The sequence below is a fragment of the Vanessa cardui genome, chromosome 22, assembly GCF_905220365.1.
Source record: "Vanessa cardui chromosome 22, ilVanCard2.1, whole genome shotgun sequence".
Classification (NCBI taxonomy): domain Eukaryota; kingdom Metazoa; phylum Arthropoda; class Insecta; order Lepidoptera; family Nymphalidae; genus Vanessa; species Vanessa cardui.
Window position 1 is genome coordinate 6,863,777 of NC_061144.1, and position 19,525 is coordinate 6,883,301.

General features: G+C 32.6%; 1 protein-coding gene across 1 annotated transcript; it reads right to left on the reverse strand.

The window, feature by feature from the left end:
* Positions 1 to 11,656: 11,656 nt before the first annotated feature.
* On the reverse strand, positions 11,657 to 16,366 carry LOC124539202. The gene is made up of 3 exons (XM_047116499.1): positions 14,768 to 16,366; positions 14,506 to 14,569; positions 11,657 to 12,498 (listed from the first exon to the last, which is right to left on the reverse strand). The coding sequence occupies exons 1-3, from the start codon at positions 16,364 to 16,366 to the stop codon at positions 11,657 to 11,659; spliced, it is 2,505 nt and encodes an 834-aa protein (XP_046972455.1).
* Between the last annotated feature and the right edge of the window lie 3,159 nt (positions 16,367 to 19,525).

Sequence of the window (19,525 nt, forward strand, 5' to 3'; positions counted from 1 at the left end):
TTGGTTCAATGAATATAGTATGCCCATATTGTCACGCTATGATGTTTAAAATAAACTGCTGGTATGTGCTACTCCACTGGCAAAATATATTTACCACAACTGGTTGAACCACCAGAACCTCTTCTTATCTACGTTACGGGAACTACTGAGGAGTCTGAATATTTCCTTAAACATATTAGAAATTACAATTCTTGCTTTGAAATGACATCATTTGGAGCTACAAATATTGTACAATTCAATAATTCCGCGTCTACGTTTTAAGTTTATCATATGATTGGTTCACTTCTTCCAGTATCTAAATAAAATCCAGTTTCTGGACGTTTATTCCATTGACAAAGTAGAAAAAGATTGATCTTCGATGCATGTTCAGTACCACAACTAATCGAGAAATCATCGCTAATATTAATATTATGCTTTATGAAAATAAATGTTTAGTTGGAGATTTTAAAACTGCTCTAGAAGGTGAAACAACAAATGATTCAAAGTCATTATCAATGAAGATAGAACGCCATTGAATGCAGAGCATGAAAGGCGTTTGAATGCTGCCGTAGCTTCTGAAGTCACAGCTGTAGTTGTCGGTACAGAAATTACAAAACGAGGTATTGTTATCATTAAGCGACACAAAAACAAGAAAGGTGTCACTGAAACACACCAATCGTATGACAATTTTTACGATTATCCAATTATGTTTATGGTAGCAGAAGACGGATATAATCTTGGACTGTATCAAAATATTCTCACGACAGGCTCTGTGACATCGAAGAGTTAGTTGTATGGATTTTTTTGCGTATCGTGTAATGATGATAGATAGATGATATAATGGTGAGAGATAATCAATCTAACCATATTCTGAAGTATCGTCAACTATTTTAACAATTCATTGTTGTATATTCATATATGTACGCTATAGTCGAGATCGAACGATTATACTACATTCGATACAACCAATCAAAACTTTGAGCCAAAGAGTACATTTATTTACGAGATACAATATCGAATGATAAAGTAGCTGCTGATATTGGGCAAAGATCTTCGTACAGTGGAAGTCCAAGACATATGCACGAATATGCTCAGGATGCTTTGACTTACGTTCGCAAGTATTGACAAGGTTGCAGATGTAATAACATCGATATTCGATAGAACCGGATATAAGTGGACGTATTGGTTTGATGCAAACTTTTACAGACTATAGAAATTTAATTAAAAACTTCATCATACCTACATAACATGGTATATTATGGGTATTATGACCAATCTGCAGCCTATCGAGAACATCATTGAAGAAGATGAAATAGACGACGAATATTCAATTTTTTTTTTTCAAAATTTGATTAGATCTCGAATGTTCCTTTATTTGTTTCTTTATTATTTGTACATAGTTGATGATCAGTAATTAATTACAAAATGAAAAATTAAAAAAATATTTTTCTACGACTAATGCCCAGCGAAGCGGGCGGGTATAGCTTGTAACACATATTTGACATTTGTAACAAATTCAATGTGTTCTATAATAATATCTATGAGTTATTAAAGTTATTAATTTCGGGATATTTACCATGTTCTTTGTTCTGTGGACAGTCTCGTGAACAAAATATTCGTAGACAATGTCGAAATATCGAGCTCCACCGAACAAAAATAAAAAACATGGTAAATATCCCGAAATTAGTAACTTTAATAATAAAAATTACCATGTTATTTAAAATCTATGAACTATTTTTTATATTTTATTTTAACTTAATCGTTAAGTATTGTTAGATGATTTTTTTTTAAAAAAAAAGGAAGACAATGCAGATATACATAAAATTATTTAAGATAAAAAAATATATAAGCCATACGTGTGGAGACGACATAAAGTCACTCTTTAATACAGGCCATAAGTTCTTAACAAGTGTGGAGTGTTATCTATAGTTTCCAGTCGGTCGGTTCGAAGACGCATGGCGGGAAGCGATTTTCGCCCTCTCGAATCGAAACCAATTTGTTACGATATGAACGAATCGCATTGCATTACTGGACGCTGGTGTTGCTAGTTATTTTTTAAATAATGTAATAAATGTCTATTACATAATAAATTTTCATAAAATCTATAAATTACATGATGTACAACAATACAGCAATACAATAACGGCCTGTAAATTTTCTACTGCTGGGCTAAGACCTCCTCCCATTGATGAGAAGGTTTGGAACCATATTCCACCACGCTGTTCCAAATGCGGGTTGGTGGAGTGCACATGTGGCAGAAATTCTATGAAATTAGACACAAGCAAGTTTCCTCGCGATGTTTTCCTTCACCGCCGAGCACTAGATGAATTATGGACACAAATTAAACACATGAATATTCAGTGGTGCTTGCCCGGGATTGAACCCGCAATCATCGGTTAAGATGCACGCTTTCTAGCCACTGGGCCATCTCGGCTCGGCTGTGTGATGTATAGATTGCAGTTTTGCTCACACAATAAACATGATAGAAATATTTTGCTATATATTTTTGTACCATCACAATGGCTTAATTACATAGTAATAGGGAATACCACAAAAATAATATAATTGACATTTCCTGTAACTCCGCATACCTCTTTTTTGTGGCCAGATTCATTTAATATCGTATTTTACGTAACAAAATATTTCTATTCACTATTGTACAAATCTGTCCATTGAAATCAAAAATATTGTTAACTGAAATGTGAATTATAAATAGCCACTTTCGAAACATCTGATAACAAACTAAAACAATTCAATTTTGCATTATTTTCATTTGTTATTTTAGAAGTTATTCAATAAATTTCATCGTCGTGCATCAATAACATGACATCGATATTACAAAAGAACGATGCCACCGAATGATTGATTTATTTATTCGTCTATGGATAAATTGCCGCTTTTTTAGCTTCAGCAAAACTTTATTACTGTTTTGTATATAAATATCAACACATAGATGATTTATGTTTGGATATAATCGAAAATTATTATTTAGTTTAGCAACGGTGAAGCAATATGAAATAATGGATAACGCTTATATCAGACTTGCCACCCGACCCGACTTCGCATAGGTGGTCAGTTTTTTATTGAAAAAATCTTATTATGTAAATAAAATTTACACCTAATAAAACTCAGGTATAGTATAACTTTCTACCAGGGTCAAAAAATAAATAAATTGGAGAATTGATTCCGAAAATTACCCTTTACATCTACACTAATATTATAAAGAGTAAAACTTTGTTTGTTTGGTTGTAATGAATAGGCTCAAAAACTACTGGACCGATTTTAAAAATTCTTTCACCATTCGAAAGCTAAATTAATCCCGCATAACATAGGCTAAATTTTATTTTGAAAAAAATAGGGTTCCGTAAGATATTTTGGGTTTTTCGGACAAAAAAGGAAAAAATCTACCAAAAAAGTTGATTTTTTGCGTATGATGCCTAAACTATAAAAGATAGAACTATAAAATGTTCTAACTCCGGTCCTTAGAGGGTATAATGGCCTCCGACCCTAAGAACCTCATCAGATTCGTGGCTGATGTTGGTCTGGCTGAGGTGTTGTGATCACGAATTTGAGGTTTATCACAATAGATCCAAGCGCCGGTTGCAGTAATTCTTCAAATGTGACCGTGCCTCAGCAGTAGGGATATTAGAAGACTGATTATGAACCGTTATCTACGCGGGCGAAGCCGCGGGCGACCGCTAGTACAAACTAAATTGACTAGATTTCCATAGAGTACGCGTTAGACCTGTGTAGGTGTTTGGTACCTATCGTCACAGCACGCTTCATGCGTGTAGGGGGAACATCAGCGAAATCATAAAATGATCAGCGGTAAATGATGTAAGTTTTCACCTCTGCCTATAGACAATGACGCCATAAAAAAATTAAACTATTTCTTTCAATGCCAATAAGTTATCTTGGAAACTGATACATGATATCATTCGTACCTGTAGTTATAGTGGCTCATTGGTTTACGCAGCTCTACCACCATTTTTTTGTGCTTTTGAATATAAGTGTAGTACTTGTGTGCTTATATTTGTAACAAGGTTAGCACTTGCGAAGGCTATAATATAATTCGTATATGAGAACTATCCAAGTCAGACCTTAGTCTACAATACATTATTCTAAGTTATAAGAAGAAATGTTATTGTATGTAGTATTCAATGAATTTCAGGAAGGATAATGGAACTTGGCACCCATTTAGATCTCACTTCTTTTGTCGTTGAAGTCAACAATCAAGGTATATTTCATAAAACTGAACTTGGTTCTCAGTTTTTGATGGGATTACATTATACGTATACAAGTATAACTACAGGCACAAGGGACATAGAATCTTAGTTCCCAAGGTTGGTGGCACATTGACGATGTAAGGAATAGTTAATATTTCTTACAGCGTCGTTGCCAATAATGGTGACCACTTACCATGGCCCAAATGCTCATCCGCCAACCTAATTCCATAAAAAAAAAATCAAGGTGCTATAAAGAAAATACAAGTGAAGTCACTTTTCCAGTTTAGCTAGAACTTTTAATAATTGAAACACACTGGTTTACACTTTTACAATTTTATTTTCTCTCTCTACAATTTCGACGCGTCCGTATAACTTTTCGAGAACATTCTACATGCTTCTACCCACATTCCATCATCCGCTTTTTTTTAATTCGTATATTTGTCTAGTGTTGCTATTTTAAATATATTTATTAGTAATTATTTTAAATTAATAATAAGTGTTATTTTACACAATAACACTCTATAATTAGATAATTATGACTTAATATTTAGCTTATATTATACACAATTTACCTAATGATCCTTTAAAAATATATATCTATTTTATATATATAAATAGGTAGGCTTACAGCTCGGCCTTCCTGTTCTTAGCGAGCCCCTTCGCGTTGAGGGGTAAATTATGTTTTTTTTTTTTTTTTTAGTTCCGTTTTGTTACATAAAATGTACTAATATGTAGTTATTTTAACATGTAAATATTCGTTTTACTACATTTTATCTTTTTACGAATATATCAATTAATTTCATTACAATGAATTAACTTAATATTACAATTAATTACAATTAACGTATAACAATATTATATTATATTATTTAACTATTTTACAACTATCCAATTATTAACTAAAATTATTAACTTATGAACTTAAATTAAATTTGAATAACTATTTATTTATGCGTATACTTAGAATTATGTAAAAAAAAATTACATTACATGTATTAAATTGTACTATTAATATTTTTATATAATACTTATTACCATAAATAAAACATCAATCAATAATCATGTAAAATAAGTGTCTATTAAAAGTACTTTATAAGGTAATTATTATTATTTCAATCTTTATTATTATTTACAATTATTATAATTATATCATTTTAATTATTCATTATTATCAGAATCATTTTCGTCGGAACTACTATCTAAATCTCTAGTAAAATGTAGCCACGGCTGTATTTTGTCTACTGAAATTACCGCTTCATAGCGGCGATAATTTTTACGCGATAACGGAGTGTCCTCAATGACATACCTATCGTTAGGAAGAACTTTTATGATACGGTACGGACCTTGGTACTTAACAACCAATTTTTGCGACTGGCCATCATGAGGTACCTGTCGCTCTACTCTAACTAGATCACCTTCGGATTATTGTTTGAGATTTTTTTGGAGCTTTTCTATGGCTATCATATTTTTCTTTGTCCTTGATTTGCTTTTCTATTATCTTTTCTCTTGCTTCCTCCCTATTTCGTACCAATTCCTCCTCAGAAGATACATTAATAGTGTCATTTAAAACAGCGCTTAGTATCCCTTCGCTTCTACATTTAATATTGAAACCAAAAAGTAACTCCGATGGTGTTTTTTGAGTTGTTTTATGTGTTGTAGTATTTAGTCCTAACTGAATGTCTAGAATATTCTCATCCCACGACCTTTCGTCTTTGCCGTGATTTAAAGTAGAGAGGGCATTTAGAATGGTTCTGTTGAACCTCTCCACTTGACCATTGGCTCGCGGAGTTGCCACTGCATTAATGATATGTTTGATGCTAAATTTGTTTGTAAAGTCCTTAAAGACGCTGCTTGTAAAGCTTGTACCTCTATCTGTGATTAGACGAGTAGAAACACCAAAATTACTGATATGATCTTTAAGAACCCTAATCGTAGTTGCAGACTTTGTGTCTTTAACGGGTCTTATACTGGCAAATTTTGTAAATCCATCAATTAGAACTAAAAGGTAACAGTTGCCTTTCTTGCTTTTTACAAAGGGGCCAAGATGATCCACGTGAATCGTATGAAAAGGCACGCTGGGTTTATCTATGGGATGAAGCTCTCCTTCACGCTTTCCTCCTGGTGTCTTATGATGCAAGCATTCAAGGCAAGAGGAGACGTATTTTTTTACAAACTTCCGCATCTTTGAAAACCAATAATTTTTACGGATGCGTTGCAACGTTTTGTCGAAACCGCAATGACCAACATCGTCGTGGTTCATTTTAAGTATTTGCCAACGCACTCCTTTTGGCACAAGCCACTTTATTTCCTCTCCTACGACTCTGTATACGCGGTTATTCTTTAATTTATAATTCTTATGAATGTCCAATATCTGTTCTGTATCAGAAGTGGACAGAATTTCTTTTATCTTTTTTATCTCCTCATCACCAGATTGTACAGTTGCGATCCAATCTTCTTCAGACTTTTCAGTGATCATGAATGTGTCGAGAAAAATTGGGGTTTCTGTCTCAGCAATTCCAACTGGATTTCGGCTTAATGCGTCCACGTGAGCCATACGTGATCCTGGCCTGTATTCGATGGTGCAATCAAATTCCTGAAGTTGAATCCACCATCGGGCAATTCGTGGTATTAAATCTCGTTTAACCAGAGTTGCGCGCAATGCATTGCAGTCTGTAAAGATTTTAAACGAGATACCGATAAGATAGATTCTAAACCGATTTAAGGATGCAACCACTGCCAATGTCTCAAGATCATACGAATGTAGTTTCCGCTCCTCTGGGTTGGTTTTTCTGCTAAAATACGAAACAGGCTGGAAAACCCCGTCACAATTAGCCTGGAGTAAGATACCAGCTAAACCTTCCTTACTGGCATCCGTATGAACTTGAGTTTCGGCTTTCGGATTATAAAGCGCTAGTAAAGGTCTGTCTACCAACATATATTTTATTTTATTGAATGCCTCATCTTGATTACCGGTCCAACACCATTTAACATCTTTTTTAAAATAACAAAGACTAGCGCACAGAGTAGACGTGTTACAAATTTTTAAAAAATACTAAATAAAACATTCAGTGAATTGTGACCCATATTAATTAAGTTTTAAGAATATCTTTGCCTAAGCAAGTGTTACATTCAAAGACGATAATAATTTTTTTGCATCGATGCGGTAACCGCTCTTCACCTCTTCGGGTAAACGAGACGGGACCTTAAGTGTGTAACTCATTATCTCACTCACACGAAATAACGCAAGTGTGCATACAAATCGGTAATGAGTGTACGAAGATCGCCGACTGGAAGTGGCATCAGACTTGGCGGTTCTCACCCAAACCTGTCAACTTCTAATATGGATACTGATTCCGCCAACTCCCAAATAACTTTTCGAAACAAACGAAAACAAACTGATGACAGCGACTATATTAAAAATGAATTATCTGAGATAAGAAAACAAATGACTGAAATGATGTCGGCTTTAATGTCTACAAGTAATATCCAAAAAGAAAATATAAACAAACTCTGTCAAGATGTTGCTGCAATAAAAAACCAGGTAAACAACATTAGCATTACCATAGATAAAATTATTATAGATCAAAATAATTTAAAAACTACAGTAGAAAACCTAGAAACTAACATGAATAACACGAAGATAAGAGTAGAAAAGTTAGAATCTCATGCCAAACAAATAAATAGCAATTTCTATGCATCTAATTCCAACCATACTAAAATGTCCTGTGAAGAAATATTCTCAGAAATTCATGAGCGTCACGCACGATCTAAAAATATTATCATTGCTGGAATTCCTGAGGCCAGCGTGTCTGTTCGCGACAAACAAGATAGTGATAAGCACGAAGTAGTTAAAATTCTAAAAATGATTAATAGCAATTGTCCTGAACCTTTAACAATATATCGACTCGGAAAGCAAAAGACGGATAAATCTCGAAACATTAAAATATGTTTGCCCTCTGAAAAAGCAGCAAAAGACATACTGCGTAATAAAATTAATCTAAAGAATGATAGAATCAAAATATTTTCTGATCAAACACCATATCAACGGAATTACTTTAAAAAATTACATGAAGAACTTAAAACCCGCATTGATAATGGTGAAAAAAGTATTCGGATTAAATATATAAAAGGTATACCTAAAATAATTAAGACCTTAGAGACAGAATCCAATAAAAAGACAAAAAACTAATAAAACCGTCAGTTGAGAAAATCACTTATCAAGTAGTTTCTAAGTATACGGATATAGTTACAACAAAAAAATCTCTGAAGTGTTTTTATGCCAATATACGCAGTATCACTAAGCCGGGCAAACTGGATGAATTGAGATGCTCAATTGAATCGTTTCGAACAATAATACATATAATTATTTTATCGGAGACATGGATAAAAACTGAAGATGAAGCTAGAAGAATTCAAATACCGTGCTATACACATTACTATAATTTTAGACAAGATAAAAGAGGGGGTGGAGTTTCTATATTCGTACATAACAATTTAAAGCATAGTATTATTGAAGATCACTGTATTGATGATAACCATTATTTATGGGTACATGTAAGCAAATTCTCACTAGATGTTGGTGCTATATACAAACCTGAAAGAACTAATGACAATAATTTCATAGAAATATATTCCTCTCAACTTCAAAAAATGAAAAGAGCATTAGTATTTGGAGATTTTAATTATAATTTGCTTGACGTCGAACGCGGAACTAGAAACTACAAAGATATATTAAAGGAGAATGATTTTAAAATATTAAATAAACTTGACCATCAACACTGCACGCGTGAGACAACGACAACAAAAACAATCCTCGATCACGTCTGCAGCAACTTAAAACATAATGATTTTCATTTAGCTATCATTGATTCGGCAATATCGGATCATAAACAAATATTTTGCGAGATCAAAAGATACCAACCTCCACCTTTACGAAGAGTCGAATATTCAGCTGTCAACTATGAAAATTTTTACAAATTAATTGAAAACATAAAGAACCCTGAAGAAGACTTCGAATATAGCATGTTAGAAAAGCAACTGATGGACTGCCTGTTAAAAAGTAAAATAACAAAATATAAAATTCTCAACTTACCGAAACAAGATTGGATAAATAAAAACATTATAGAAGACATAAACAATAGACATAAACTATAAAAGAAATAAAACTGATAAAAATATAGAAGAAGAGCTTAATGCAATAAAAACTAAAGTAAAAGAAAATATAGAGACAACGAAAAACGCCTACTACTATAATAGCTTTATAAACTGCAAAAATAAACCTAGAAAAATGTGGCAACTAATCTTTGATTTGTCTAAAAATAAATTAAATGTGTCTCCATTGGTTGATAAGCTCGTTACCGATTCGGGTACTATAACAGACGAAAGAGAAATCTGCGAATACTTTAACAGCTATTTTTCAACAATTGGATCAGTTCTGGCAAATGCAATTCCGAACAAATATCATCAAAGTCAAGTCCAAACTCAACCACTTCCCACCTACAGTAAAATTCAGCTAAACAAGATGTCACCTACTACACCGAACGAAATAATTAAGATTATTGATAATCTTGATATTAATGCTAGTTCTGGTATTGATGGTATTAACACAAAAGCTGTAAAATGCATTAAAAATATTGTAGCAGATAAATTAACATTATGTCTAAATAGATGCCTTAACGAAGGAACTTTTCCAGACAGTCTTAAGGTCGCAAAAGTTACTCCGATATATAAATCTGGAAGTAAATCGAATCCCAGTAACTACCGCCCCATTTCCGTACTTCCCGTTATTTCCAAAATCTTTGAAAAGGTTATCTACTCTAGATTAGAAAATCACCTAAATTCTATCGATTTCTTCTATAAACAGCAATACGGTTTTCGCAAACACTCAAACACGCTATCGGCAACCATTGATCTCATCACTAAAATTAAAAACAAAATAGATAAAAAGCAAATAGGTTTGGGTATATTCGTCGACTTAACTAAGGCATTTGATACGGTCAGTCATGAAATACTAATGAGAAAAATTTCTAATATTGGTGTGACGGGGAACGCGTTTAAAATATTAAAATCTTATTTACATAACCGTAAACAGATTGTTAAAATAGGGCAACACCAAAGTTCCACTAAATCTATTCAATATGGCGTCCCCCAAGGATCAATTCTGGGCCCATTGTTGTTCCTAATATACATAAATGATATTTCCCAAATTGGTCTTCATGGGGACATATCTCTATATGCAGATGATACAAGCCTTTTTTATTTTGGCAACTCTATTAACGCTATTTTGCCTAAAGTAAGAAATGATTTAAATACTTTAAGTGACTGGTTTCTAAACAATTTACTAACAATTAATATCTCAAAAACAAAATATGTTATATTTTCCGCGAAAAACAAAAATATTGACAGTAGCTTTCAACTCATGATAAACGATGAAATTATTGAGAGAAAAACGCATGAACAATATTTGGGTCTAACTTTAGATAATCACCTGAATTGGAAACCGCACTTGCAAAAAATTAAGTCAAAATTAATCTCCCTCACAGGAGCTATCCGAAGTATAACGAAATGTTTACCGCGAAAAGTAAGATATATCATTTACAATTCCCTAATCAAGCCGCATATTGACTATTTGATAGAAATTTGGGGAACGGCAGCTAAGTCAAACTTAAATATAATACAAAAAACTCAAAATAAATTAATTAAAATACTATTTAATTATCGTTTTCGGACACCAACACAAAAGATTTACACGGGCACACAAATTATGAATATAAAACAAACATACAAATATTATACATGTATATTAGTACGAAAAATTTTAAACCGGGACATACACACTAAGATAACATTTACTAAAAAATCACAAGTGCAAAAAATTAAATTACGAAATGCTAACAATCTAATATTACGCCCATCTAGAACAAATTACGGTAAAAAGAACATTGAATATGAAGGTGCTCAGCTATATAACTCTTTACCAAAGGAAATAAAGGAGACTAAATCAATGTTAAGTTTCAAAAAACTACTCAAATTTCATATCTTAAAACAAAAAATATTACTTATTTACACTAAAATTTAATTTAATTTAAATTTAATTAATAAACATAATAAAAAAAAAAATAATAATATTAATAATTGCATGCACTTACACTACAAAACATACTAACATTTATACATATACACACATATACCGGCTTAGGTTAGGTTAGGTGGTTTTATATGAACAATATCCATCAATGCCACTTCTGGTACTTATTAATCTATGAAGTTAATAATTGAAACATGCATGTATACGGTGTTAATTTTTTAAGATCTGTCTACCCTCTTTTGTGTGATATTTTATTTTATCTTTACTTTGTTATCTCTGTACGCTTCTTTTATAATTGTTTTATTTTATATAGTTTCTCAGTAAGTGAAATATATGTATTTCTTTTGAGGAATTAATAAAGTTCTTAAACCATAAACCATTTTAAAAGATCAGTTAGTGGAGCAGCCAACGACGCATAATTTCTAATAAATCTCCTAAAATATCCTGACAGCCCCAAAAACTGTCTCAACTCATGCTGATTTCCAGGTTTAGGGAAATTAGCTACAGCCTCAATTTTACGCAGCCCTGGCCGAATTCCATCGGATTTCACTTCATAACCAAGGAAATCGATGGTCTCAAGGAAGAAATGGCATTTACTTAGTTTTAAGGTTAGACCACCCCTTTTGAGTAACACCAGAACCTCTTCTAATCGCTTAAGGCCTTCTTCTATGTCTTTAGAAGGAATGAGAATATCGTCCATATAGACGATAGCGTACTTGATTTTTGCCTCGAGCAATATTTTATTTATGGTACGTTGAAAAACCGAGGGTGCGTTTACCAAGCCAAAGGGCATCCGATTGTATTCATACTGGCCATCGGGCGTCACAAAAGCCGTTTTGTGTCGTGACTCTTCCGCTATCGATATTTGATAGTAACCCGAGGCCAGGTCTAGGGATGTGAAAACCTTGTTGCCGGCTAATTGATCGAGTTGATCCTCGATACGAGGGAGTGGGTAATGTTCTTTTTTAGTTTTCCGATTTAACGCTCGGTAATCGACGCATAGACGCTTATCACCAGTTTTCTTTTGGACTAGTAAAATCGGACTAGCATATGGTGAGTTTGATTCCCTAATAATGCCATGATCGACCATTTCCTGAATCATATTTCTAACTAAAGTACGATCAGCATAGGACATTCGATAAGGTCGATAGACGACTGGCTCTGCATCATCAAGTTCGATCGTCATTTCCGTCAAGTTTGTGAAACCTAAATCATGAAGTCCGGTTGAGAAACAATTGCCATATTTTTGTATTAATTTTTGTAATTTATGTTGTTCGTCCTTATTTAATTTATCACTACAGTTTAAATTTTCGGTTTTCTGACTTTCTGAAAATGTAACATTACACGAATCTAAAACGTTGTTTGATAATTTCGACTCTTTAGGAGTCACACGTGACAAAAGTGAACCCTTTTTCAACCGACTTCCAAAAGGAGGAGGTTATCAATTCGTCTGTATTTTTTTTTTTTTTTTTTTTTTTTTATGTTTGTTACCTCATAACTTTTCACTGGGTGGACCGATTTTGATAATTTTTTTTTTGTTTGAAAGGTAGTGCTTCCCGTGGGGTCCCATTTTTTTTTTATTTTTTTCTGATGATGGTATCCATATGAAAACGACATAAGTCTTAAATTTGCATTATGTATATGCGCGACAAATAGGTGAATAACTGAAAATCACGTTAACCAATTTTGATAATTCTTTTTTTAATTATAAAATATATACTTCAAGGGTAATTTGGTGAAAGTTTGGTAAGGTTTTGAGCACAGGATCCATGACAAAGTAACGGAACGGAAGGGAACGGAACAATTCTGAGGAGCACGTTAGCGATACTCAGTCGAATCTTTTATTTATAGGTTATTTGGATATTTGAGTCACCTTCCGTAATGTGGTTATGTTTATGTAATTATCATAGTCGAATATTATAATCAACTAGCTACCCACCCCGGCTTCACACGGGTGCAATACTGATACTAAATATATTAAAGAATTTGTGTATTTACGACATCACATCGCAAACTTCTAAAATTATCAGTGTTTCTTTACTATATTGTTCATGTATTATATACACAAACCTTCCCCTTGAATCACACTATCTTTTAAAAAAAACCGCATCAAAATCCGTTGCGTAGATTTAAAGATATAGGGACAGAGAAAGCGACTTTGTTTTATACTATGTAGTGACGGAACTACTATACGGCTCGCAGTTAGGGTGCGATATGGGGCAGAATTTCTTACTATCTTTAATCAAATTTTGTGTATGTGATGTGATGTCATATGATGTACGAAATATAGTTGGTCTTTTTCAAAGTTTTTTGCTGAGGTCGATTACAGCTCTTTCGAGCGATCCTTGTAGTTTACGCCGCGTGACGTATTAAATCCGCATTTTCGAAAGTCTATTTTTGCTTTATTCGCAAGTTTCCTTTGAAATTGTCCTCGAAGTAGTTTCTGACTCATATAAACGGAACGCTTAATCTATCCATATTAAAAAAAATTAGTTAGTCAACATCAGCTTCACTTAAAATCAAAAAATAAATAAAATTTTAACAAAAAGAAAAACCGACTTCAAACAAAACACTATTTTAAAACAAATGAATATGCACGAAAAAGTAATAAAAATAATTGCGTATTCAACATATTTTTTAGAGTCTTCCTAAGTTAAATGAAATGAAAAATATTAGACTACTTAAAAGTCGATTAACGATTATATCATGTAGTTATAATTATTGTTATATTTGGAGTCGGTGTCAGCCAATAAAACCCTACAGTATATCTATCAAAAAACAATACGAGAATACTTTAACAAATATGTTTTTTACAAATTACCTTTTACACAATAATATACTGGATCAATCAAGGGGCTCGTATCGCTTCTTTCTTTTGATTGTTGGGGCAAGGGCACCGTGGCTGACACCGGCTCCAAATATACCAATAACTATAACTACATGATATAATCGTTAATCGACTTTTAAGTAGTCTAATATTTTTCATTTCATTTAACTTAGGAAGACTCTAAAAAATATGTTGAATACGCAATTATTTTTATTACTTTTTCGTGCATATTCATTTGTTTTAAAATAGTGTTTTGTTTGAAGTCGGTTTTTCTTTTTGTTAAAATTTTATTATTGTAAAAGTATCTGTAGAAACATTGTATATTAATAGGGCGCCTTGACCATTCCTAACCTCATATTCACCTGGAAGGAGAAAATATTCTTTACCTTCTGGACCCCTGATAGATCCATTCACGAAAACTTGACTACAAAGACTTGGTTCAGCTGTGATCTGAACAGCACATAACGTATTGGGAAATATTTCCGTATCTTTACTTGCCACTAAACGCGTCTTAATAGTGGGGGTCTGTTGGAATATAATTTCAGTAGGAGTCTTTGTAATAATAATATCTGGTTGCTCGGTAAAAGAATGACCTAGTAAGGTTGATTGGGTTATTACGTAATCATCGACAATATACATATTTATGACCTTTTTGATATTTTGTACTTCAACGGTGACAATCGTCATACCTACTGGTGCGATAAGGTTAGCACCAATACCCCTGAGTACAGGCAAATCATCTGGTACAACTATTTCCAAATTAAGTTCCTTAGCTTTAGTAAGCCTAATAAGGGAGCATTGACTTCCTAAATCTAAATGACAATCAACAAAGTTATTGTTTATTTTAATAGTAATTATATATTTGGCAGTTGGATCATCTGTATGACTTAATTGAGCTACGCGTTTTTCAGTTTTATCGTTGGTAGTATTAGAGTCTTTCTCACGATCTTTGTTAAATTTATTTTTAAAACAATGAATGGACAGGTGGCCTAATTTTTCGCAAGTAGAACATTTTGCATGAGGTTTGTTACATCTAAAACTTGGGTGGCCTACTTCATCACAATTGTAGCAAACCATTTTTGTATCAGGTTTTGAACCACCTGATCTAGAAGTTGATTTTTCATTTCCGGCATTTCTACGCTCATTCCGAAATTTAGAATACGATTCATGGTTTTCGCGGCTTGGTCCGACTTTAACAGTCCTAAAATATTTTAAGACCTTTTCCGGTTCTGAGAACTGCGCAGCTTGCGCACCGACTTTTACGGCCCTATCTTCTACCCCGTACAGTAGACAATCTACAGCCTGGCGTCCATATATCTTACATCTATTTAACAAATTAATTTTAGCGTAATAATATTGCTCAAGAGACTCTCCATATTTTACGCGCTTAGCTAGCATTTCAGTTAAGAGTTCAGCGTAATCTTCACGAACGGGAAATGATTCAATTAGTTTATTTTTCCACTCGACCCATGTAAATTTCATACTAGGTAAGCTTTGATACCACGACTTGGCTACACCAGTTAGTTTTGGAAGGGCATAATGAATGATTTCCTTATCATCCCAACCGTATATTTCAGAACACTCTTCCACTTTTGTAAGCCACGTTAAAATTGTTTGCTCTTTAGACATAGGGTCGAACTCAGGGATAATGTTAGTATTAAAAGTTAACTTTGACTTATCTGAACTCTTGACTGACTGCAATATTGACAAAAATTTATCTATTATATTATCCTCATTAGAACTATCTCGACGTCGGCGTCGCCTAGAGGTACATGGTTGCTCACCTGGATCACTTGGACTTCTATTCCTCTTACTTCCGGCTCTGAATGAGGAATTTACATCATCATCGTGCTCTCTTTCGATTCTAGTCCTGCTTCTTTCTCGCATAACACGTCTCGAAGAACCGGCACCAGGCGATCGATCCCGTGCGACTGAGGGCGTGCGAAGAGATCTCTCCATATTTCTTTGCTCCCGAAAATCATTTAGTTGCTGACGCTCTCCGTCAGGCCGGCGAATACTCTCACCCTCGGTATCACGCTCCCGCGATACCCTGGGTTGCTCGGAATTATAATGTCCAGCTCTCCTGACCTGACCCTCATACCTGGGTTCTCCTGGCCAGCTTGCACGACTAGTATGTTGCCTTAGGTCTAGTGCGTCCTGACCCTGACCCTCGAACCTGGGTACACCTGGGTCTGCACTAGTCCTATCATAGGCTGCTCTTTTTCGTCGATCATTGCCTTGATCCATAGCAAAAAGCTGAAACTGACAAATCTCAGTTTTAGATAACAATTAATATTCTCTTTCATAATAACCTGTTTTAATATTATGAAACCAGTCTAGGTTTGTAAGTTCACGTGTATTATTTCTTAGTCAACATAAAACACATCACTTTGTCATTATGCTAAGATTAAGCGTTTTATAATAATAAAACGATTAGGTGATCATAATTAAATAATATATATATATATATATATATATATATATATATATATATATATATATATATATATATATATATATATATATATATATATATATATATCACTAGTCAATGAAAGAAAAATCATTACGACACAAAATTAGTAGTACACTTTTGTCGCATAATATTTGTATTTATTACTTTTATTCAATCTAATGTGTTAAGTTATGCCTTCGTTATTATAAATCACAATAATTTTATCGATTTAGTATTATTACTTCTTACTTCTATTTATAATAAAATAAATTTTAATTTTTAATCACACTCAGATGTAGGTAGAAGAAGAGAAAAAAAAAATCCTTATGCAATTAGATATCAAATTTAAAATATTAACGGTCAGTAAGTGACTTATAGTTTAGCTTTAAAGTACGTTTCTTTGGATGAAAAGAAAAAACAATTATCAAAATAATTATAAAATTAAAAACCTACACAAAGTTATAAAAAAATAAAAATAATGTACTATATGTACCTCCACGTTACTTACAGTTTCACGGTGGCGTGGAAAGGAAAATGATATTATCTTCCTTCGATCCCACTTATGAAGTTGAAGTCACTTTTCCAGTTTAGCTAGAACTTTTAACACGTTCAGTGCCAGCGACACGCCTAGCGTGTTCATGCGAATTTCTATAGCCACGCCGCGAACACGCTAGGCGTGTTCTAAGAATTTCAGTGATATCTTAAAAACTAGGCTAAATTATTCATTCAAACTAATTGTGTGCAATCTTCAAGCGATAAGCTACTGAGTTTTTAAGTGGCCCGTTAAAAAAAATATTTTTTTTTTATTTTACAAAAAAATGTCTTTCGTAATGCCGGCGACACGCTAGGCTTGTTCACTTATTAAGGATAATCATAGATTGTCAAACTGTTTTTTCAACAAACCACATTTTATTTATGGCTTATTACCAATTTGTTGAAAATTGAACTAATTTTGTTATTGTTTTCTCAAATTTGCGGAACTTTGTTACATTTTTTTTTGTACAAATATCTATTATTATAAAAATTTATACACCTTTGTAGTATAAATAAAAATTTTAACAAAAAGAAAAACCGACTTCAAACAAAACACTATTTTAAAACAAATTAATATGCACGAAAAAGTAATAAAAATAATTGCGTATTCAACACATTTTTAGAGTCTTCCTAAGTTAAATGAAATGAAAAATATTAGACTACTTAAAAGTCGATTTACGATTATATAATGTAGTTATAGTTATTGAATCGAATTGATAACCTCCTCCTTTTGGAAGTCGGTTGAAAACTATATAAGCCGTAATTCTGCCATTCCTATTTAATGACAAAGTTTATACTAAATTGTCTTACTTTGTGTTATGTTGATACTGATACTGATTATGTATTACAAGTACCTATATGTTAGTTCGATTAATCATTAACTACCACATACATACACCAAATATATAAAATTAAACACTAAATAAGGCTGATTTACCTTAAAAATGTAAACTCATGTCAACTTCAAATTCGTGTTACAAGAATTGAAGTAATGAAACAATAAAACGAGTTTAGAATTTTTATTATTTTTTAATTATTTGTTTATTAATTATTACTTATTTAATTGTTCTTTATTATTATATCAAGACATGTGCACCGAATCGATATCCTATGACCTTTGAACATTTCTAGCAACTAATAAGAAAGTGAACGAAACAAGTGAGATAAAAATTGATTTTAGAAATTAATAAGTATGTATTTGAGAAAACAAAAAAAGAAGGTGGATTTTTATGGACACTTTATGAAGCGAAATTTAAACTCTGTTTTAATTTGTATTGAAAGTTCTATTTTATTTTATTTGATTATACCTTGCTACTTTCAAACTGACCCGCGTCCTTTGCAGGGATACAACAGTAGATAACAGGTAACAGTATATATCATGAACAATTTTTTTATTGAAATACGAACTAAATCATAACGCGATAAAAAGTATATATCAAATTCGACACCAATATAAATATGATATGTGGGAATTTATTAAAAAGTTTTACAACCACTGATTACATTATGATGTTTACTTACCATAAAAGCGGTTTTTTGTCATAATTCCAGGATAAAACACTGACAACATTATTCTAAACATCTTAATTATTGCATAACACAAGAAATATTAACTAACAAAGACCGTTTTAACAAAAAAATGATATTTTTTTTGTTCCTGTGCCAGTGGACACGCTACGCTTGTCCATACAATTTATCTAGCGATGCCGGGGACACGCTTAGCGTGTTCGCGGCATTATGTATGGCGGCATCGCTATGAGCATAGGAAAAATTTAGGTGGCAGTGAACGTGTTAATAATTGAAACACACTGGTTTACACTTTTACAATTTTATTTTCTCTCTCTACAATTTCGACGCGTCCGTATAACTTTTCGAGAACATTCTACATGCTTCTACCCACATTCCATCATCCGCTTTTTTTTAATTCGTATATTTGTCTAGTGTTGCTATTTTAAATATATTTATTAGTAATTATTTTAAATTAATAATAAGTGTTATTTTACACAATAACACTCTATAATTAGATAATTATGACTTAATATTTAGCTTATATTATACACAATTTACCTAATGATCCTTTAAAAATATATATCTATTTTATATATATAAATAGGTAGGCTTACACAAGATTGTTATATACATTTACTTATTACTACAGTTAGTCAGCAACACATTGGTGAAAACATTTCAGGGCAAGCACGACCTTTAGTAATGAAGCTCACGAAAGAGAAGTATGGTCTATACCGGAAAACTCTATAATTATCATTCAGTGTGTATAGAATTACTAGGTATACCTAGTACAAACAACTTTTTTTCGGACTATTCTTCCCACCAATTTTTCCTTCTGTTCGTTCCGTCAAAATTTTTTTTTTAATTTATTATAATTTTTATGTATCAAAGAAAAAAAGTTGGTATAA